The sequence below is a fragment of the Hippoglossus stenolepis genome, chromosome 8, assembly GCF_022539355.2.
Source record: "Hippoglossus stenolepis isolate QCI-W04-F060 chromosome 8, HSTE1.2, whole genome shotgun sequence".
Lineage (NCBI taxonomy): Eukaryota > Metazoa > Chordata > Actinopteri > Pleuronectiformes > Pleuronectidae > Hippoglossus > Hippoglossus stenolepis.
Window position 1 is genome coordinate 25,778,135 of NC_061490.1, and position 6,690 is coordinate 25,784,824.

Consider the following 6,690-nt stretch of genomic DNA (forward strand, 5'->3'; position numbering starts at 1 on the left):
GTTCTGAAGTGAAACGACGGAAACGTGGAACTTCAAACTTCGGTGGGAGGAAGTTACAGAGAACCAGCAAACACACCACAGCAGGGCAGTGGTGTCACGGGGCCTGTGCATGAGAGGAGGGAGTTCCCAACATATTCCTGTGTGTTCCTGAAAATGAAACACCTCCTCAGTAATTTGGGGGGGGGGGGAACGATAATATAATAGATTTCTTCCCCCCGAGGGTCGTTCACTGGAGTCAATGATGTGCAATGTAAGGAACTACACTACCCGTGGTTTCCTGTCTAACGGATCCCATCCAGACGCGGCTGTAGCAGATTCACGTGGGACTAAACCGGCTGCGGGCTGTGGTCGTCTGAACGAAAACCACCAGACGTTTCCAGGTAGCTCCTGTCCCCTGTGAAAAGGGCTTAGCGTCACTTGGTTGCGGGCGCTCACAGAGACGTGAAGCACCGGCCTCGCTCTGTTTAGTCTACACATTTCCACTTTGTTAGTTTGTTGAATTAGCAAACTGACAAGATGTGACCTGACCCCTTTGGATTTCCATACAGGAGGGAAGCTGCCATCTTGTCTTACAACGTCAATGTTTATCGACCCTTTTGCTACCGCTCCCCCGAGAACACGGCTCTCACACGGCTCCATTTTATTTTCTGCTACTATGTTGAAAAAAGAAAACGGAGGAGGGGGCGATGGGTTCCCTGGGAAAATGGCCTTGACGTACGAGTGCGGGGAAGGTTTGTACAGATCTGAGGTCTGACATGAGAACGCGCTGCATCAGTCCGTCAGACCTCATATTCACCACGACCTTCTTTTCATCGACAGTTCTGAAGAAAAAACAAACACAACCTCTGAGAACTGAAGCGCTGACGTCAACAGGCGAACAGTCAGCTGCCAACACGATGAATGATTCCTGAGATGTCGTTATCAAACTCGTATGAAAAGGAAAGTTTATCATAAATAACTATAAAGAAAAAGAAAACAAAAATACTGAATTAAGAATTTTTTTACGTAAATGTAAGATTAAAAGTACATATCTTCTGCAGTGTTTATTCTGTCAAACTAAAGACAAAAATAAAAGACAACATTAAAACTTAAATTATTATCAACAAACAGATGAAAAACTGTGACAGTAGAAAAGTTTGAAGACAAATTAGAGGATGTGTGTTGAGGGGAGCTGTCCGTTCAGCACCACAAAACAAAACCAGATAAAAACAGCAACAAGAAATATCGTTATAATAAAAGTCATATTATAATATACTTCAGATCTTCCAGATGTTTCACTAACGAGCAGCGGGACGAGCTTCAGAAGATGTTCAGACAAACTGACTCTGACATTTGAGTTCTCACTTAGAGCTCCTCCGGAAAATGTCTGGAGCTCAGTGCAGGTCTGAAAGCAGCTCTACACACACACACACACACACACAAAGATACACACTATGTGTTAGCTCAGCTGCTGAGAAGTGATATGCAGACAGAGGTGTGTGTGCATGTGCATGTGCATGTGTGTGTGTGTGTGTGTGTGGTGACCAGACAGTTAGCATCCAGCCAGGATCAGACTGTCGCTAGCGGATTAACACATTCACATACGCTAATGTCACGATCGCTGACACACACACACACACACACACACACACACACACACACACACACACACACACACACACACACACACACACACACACACACACACGCAGACGTCTGAAGTTTTATACACACACTGCTTCAGTTTACAGCCTGGACACAGACACGCCCTCATTCAGCCTCTTTCATGTCTGATTGTAAAAGAGAGAGAGAGAGAGAGAGACAGAGAGAGAGAGAGAGAGGGAGAGAGAGAGACCATTTGCATGTCAATGTGTAAATTTACACATTTTACACAAACACTTAGTGGTCGTCTTATTTGTGCGTTTGTGCTCGAAAATGACTTGTTCTCACTTGTTCTGTTTGTGCACATACGTTTTTTTGTCGTGTGTGAAAGAGTGCGAGTGAGTTTTGTGCATTCTGCTTTGTGTGTGTGTGTGTGTCAGAGAGTATGTTCATGTGTGTGTGTGTCTTTGTATTGACTGTGGATTTGTGTGTCTTGGTCAGATGAGGAAAACAAGTGGATTGATGAGTCTTATTAAACTCACTTAATATATATAATTAAACCAGTTGATGCACAAACATCCTCCGTGTCTGTTCCACTCTCCGTCCCGTGTGAGCCGGCTGTTTGTGCTCAGCCTCCACATTCTTCTTCTGCTGCTTTCGGCTCAGAACCGAGACTTTTGGCTCCGTTTCAGTTTGATAACTCCCGTGTTGCGTCTCAGTCTCTTGGGCAGGAGGACTGATTGGTTCTTATCAGTCACGACTCGACGACCAGCGGTGAACACAAAGCGTCGCTAACACTCGCTGTCAGTAACAGTTCCACCTCGTCATCGCTCCGAGAAAAGAAACCTCTGCTCTGACTCTTCACCCCCGCTGTTCCTCCTTCGTTGTGTTTTCTGTAACTAAGCAACCAATCTTCTTCTTGTATACACCACATCAACAGTGGATATAAACGAGCGTGTGGGCACGATTTCAAGTGTTATTAAGGACAGAGATTATTTCTGGTAAGATGCTGAAACACTCGTCTGGACGGAGACTCTTTCATTTTCAAATTAAAACGCATCAGTGTGGACGTGGCCTTAGAAACAAAGGAAACACAACATTAAGTTGAAGCTGCAGCTTTGAGCACGATTCTTGTGAATCGTTACCACATTCAAATGTTTCCCATTTCTCCGGCTTTCTCTGTTTAGCTCGGACCACATGTCCGACCCTCACTGAAAGTCCTGTCACGGATTCATCTCAGATGCTGAATGAGTTTCACATGTGAGTTTGACCACCAACCAAACATTTAACCAACGTTAACCAAATGTAAATGTCCCCTAATTAGAAACGTGTCTAAACTTCACCAGGAAGTTTTAACTGCCAGCTCATTGAAGTCGGGGACACACACACACACACACACACACACACACACACACACACACACACACACACACACACACACACACACACACACACACACACACACACACACAAAATGGACTCTCTCTCTTTCCAAGCCCTAGACGATGAGCCCTCTGATTAGAGATCCTCTCTGGAGTCTGTGAACACACACACACATGCACACACACGCGCGCGCACACACACACACACACAGGGACACGCACACTGAGATACCAGTCTGTAGTCTCCAGTCTCTAAACCCTCTCTGTTCTCATGGAGATAAGACGTGTGTCTCATTGTTGGCAGACAACGGTCCTGTTATCATCTTATCAGAGAGTCGGTCCAATCTGCAGGAGGCGGGGCTGCAGAATGTGTGTGTGTGAGTGTGTGTGTGTGGGGGTACTTTAGTTAAGTGGGGGTCCTTTGTCATGCAACAGGTGCTGTTGTCACTCAATTTGTCTCGATGCTTAAGATCAGTCTGTTAAAAGGAGAGAACACAGCTGACGTCCTCGTTCTCACTCGTGTTGAACAGACTCATCTGAAGCTTCTGAACGTCCAACCTGCTGCTCCTCAGCGTCTTGATCCACACACTTCAGCACAGACAGCATCTGTCAGTGCCGTCTGTCGGTGGGGGACGGTTCAGACCTGGTATTCACGTCCGTCCTGAGAGACCTGATCACAAGTTCAGCTCGAAGTTCACACTTAGTCCTGAATGTGTCTCCTGTCAACACTTGTGATCGGATCTGACTTCCCTGCTCTTTATGCAATAAACAGGACTCTGCTTTGTATTCAAAGAAAGTGTAAAAAACAATTAGTACACAAACGGTCATGTCTGTGTATTGCCTGGCAGTTTAATGCACATCGGTACGTTCAAATGAACAAGTTCACCTGGTGTCACGTTTCTATCTCTGGCAGTCGGACTCAATATCGGAGCCAATAAAAACCAAGGTCTACTGCAAAGTCAATTAGCACAACTTAACTTTTAGAAGTGGACAAGTCTGAATATCTCAACCTTCCAGTGTCAATGAAGAAATCTGAATGATCCCATTTACTAACTGTGGTGTATTCATGCTCTTTTATTCTCTTTTCTCATTCAGACAAAGACTCTAAAGAGAAGAAAGAAGTGTCCAAGGAGCCGTCAGCGTCCACCGTGACGGAGGAAGCGGGAGGAGCAGAGGAGCCCGTCAAGGAGGCGAAAAAGGAAAAGAAGGAGTCGTCCAAGGAGAAGAAGGAGTCGAAGAAGGAGTCGAGCAAAGAGGCCAAAGAGCCCAAAGAGCCCAAAGAGCCCAAAGAGGAGGCGAAGAAAGAGTCGAAGAAGGAATCTTCATCCTCCAAGGAGAAGAAGGAGTCTTCCAAGGAGAAGAAGGACAAAGACAAGGAAGGGAAGGAGGCTGGCAAGGAATCAGGGGACAAGAAAGTGCCCAGGAAGTCTTCTGTAAAAGTGAAAGAGAAGAAGAAGGAGCCAGAGGTGGAGGACGGCTGAGAGAATTAGAGCAGTGAGCTCACATGACGTGAATAAACAACACAGATACACGTCCAAACATCATACAGATATATATACATACGTGTGTATACAGTACACGCAAACATATACAAGGTCACAGAACTCAACAACACACACATGCACATATGAAGTGTAAACATATATTTACATGTAAATATCTTCAGTCAAGGCCACATATCTCAGCAGCGAAGCAATTTCCTCCCAGACGCATATTTACAGTAATAACTGATCCCCAGACACACACACACACACACACACACACACACACACACACACACACACACACACACACACACACACACACACACTCTGCTGGACCACACCACATCCAGTAGTTTTGGTGTGTGGGCATCGACTGACTGTGGTGAGGTCTGAGCTCAGGGAGAGCGAGGACGAAGGCGAAACCCTCCTCCTCCTCCTCCTCCTCCTCCTCGGACATTTTGCTGACTCTCTCCTTCCTCCCTCCTCCTCGTCTTCTGCGTCGCGCTCCGGCAGCAGTCGAACCCGCAGCCCTGCGCCTCCTCTAATCCCTGTCAGGCCCCAAACCACCCCCGCCCACGCTCGCTCCTGGATGTGATGTCAGACCCGCCCTCTCGCCCTCTCGCCAGAGCCTCCCCCGCCTCACCGCTAAGAATAAACGCCCGCCGCGTCCAGCTGCCCGGCAGCTTCCGGGTAAATCGAGGCCACATCCTGCAGCCACCTCCACCACCCCCCCACTCTGAAGTCTGCCAGTCAGTTTGTGTTTTCTTTATTCTTTATTATCTGGGACACTCAAGGACACGCGGCTGCTGATGGACACAAACTTGCAGCTGCGGGGTCAAAACCTGAGACTGTTTTCGTGCGGTGGAAACCAACAGGGCGTTTTCTGGAAAAAACACGGTGGCAATCAGGAGCGGAGAAGAATCCACGGGGCCGGTTCAACACCCGGCGTCTCTTCTGCTCATCTTCTACAACCTGATGAAGTGGAGGCTTGTGTTGTCTGTGATATTAGAGGAATATTTAACCAGCACCGAAAGATTTGGTTTGAAACGATTTGTCAGCGTAAAACAAACATCATGTCGGAGGAGGAACTGAGTCTCTGCAGGTTCTAGAATAAACTGCCCTCAGGGTAGAATAATGTTAAAGGAGACGTTTGACGTTTTGTTTTGTGAATCTAAAAGTCAATGGAAGCAATCAATCAATCAATCAATCAATCAATCAATCAATCAATCAATCAATCAGATTGCTGCACCAATGAGGAAAGGGATGTTTTCTGAACATTAGATCATGTAAACAACTCCAAGTAATTAAACTGAACCTGAATATGAGCGGAAACGTCTCCTTTAACAGTTTTTGAATATTGATTTAATTCACTTTCTGTTTCAGTTCTTGTGTTTAGACTAAATATGATTTGTAGAAGAAGAGTGTCGGCCCTTGACGTCCAAAGATGGACGTCATGAAAGACGTGTAGTTTGGACAGAAGGTCGGGTTCGAGACACAAACCTGGTTTTCAGATGTGTCCTTTAGTTCCTCTGACCTTTGACCCTGATCTAGTTTGACTGTATTTCTTTTATTTCTCTTTTTGTGTTTTAGAATTTAAATATTTGGGACTTTTACCACGAGAAAAAATAAACCTGAACCAGCATCATCCTTCCAGAGGTCCCCCCCCCCCGAACACTGTACATCTCCACTGTTCCACGATGCGTTGGATGTAGTAGAGAGCAGGTTTTGTACTGTTGTGTTAGATGTTCAGATGTTCCAGCCTCCTTGGATTCTCCTTTTGAGGCCAATCTTCATCCCAACAGGAGAAACTCTGCTCTTCAATCCCACTGAGGACTTTGTCAGACGTCTGCAGCCTGAAGAGAATCAAACCGAGGACTTTGAGAACGAAATAAACGTTATTTATGAAATATTTAGTAATAAAATGATCGACTGTAAGTAATCAAAGCTTTTGTGTTGGTGCTCACTTTGTGTGTTTGTTGTTCTGCTCGTGCTGGATGCATCAGCGCTGATCAGGTAACGTCAGTTTCACCCACTTTATTCTCTGGTGTGATAGTTGATGAAATAACCTGCTGGTTTTATTCTTTACCAGAAGACGTCCTCTGACAGTTTCCATCTTCTGCGTCGGGTCGTCGTCTTCTGCACTGACGCTGAAGCTGTGAGTAAATCACAACAGTGACAGGTACAAGTCTGAAGTTACCACAGACTGACTCATCTCATCACCTCGTGAGCGCAAAGGGGAAACT

The 6,690-nt window shown here is 45.9% G+C and overlaps 1 protein-coding gene across 1 annotated transcript in view; it reads left to right on the plus strand.

Annotated features, from left to right (window-relative positions):
- The window catches only part of bbs9 (Bardet-Biedl syndrome 9), a 131,005-nt gene extending 124,614 nt beyond the window's left edge, over positions 1-6,391 (plus strand). Inside the window, exon 22 of the mRNA XM_047341041.1 lies at positions 4,059-6,391. Coding sequence (XP_047196997.1) covers positions 4,059-4,444 — 386 coding nt within the window. The 3' untranslated portion in view covers positions 4,445-6,391. The remainder of the gene's footprint in view (positions 1-4,058) is intronic.
- Positions 6,392-6,690: the final 299 nt, after the last annotated feature.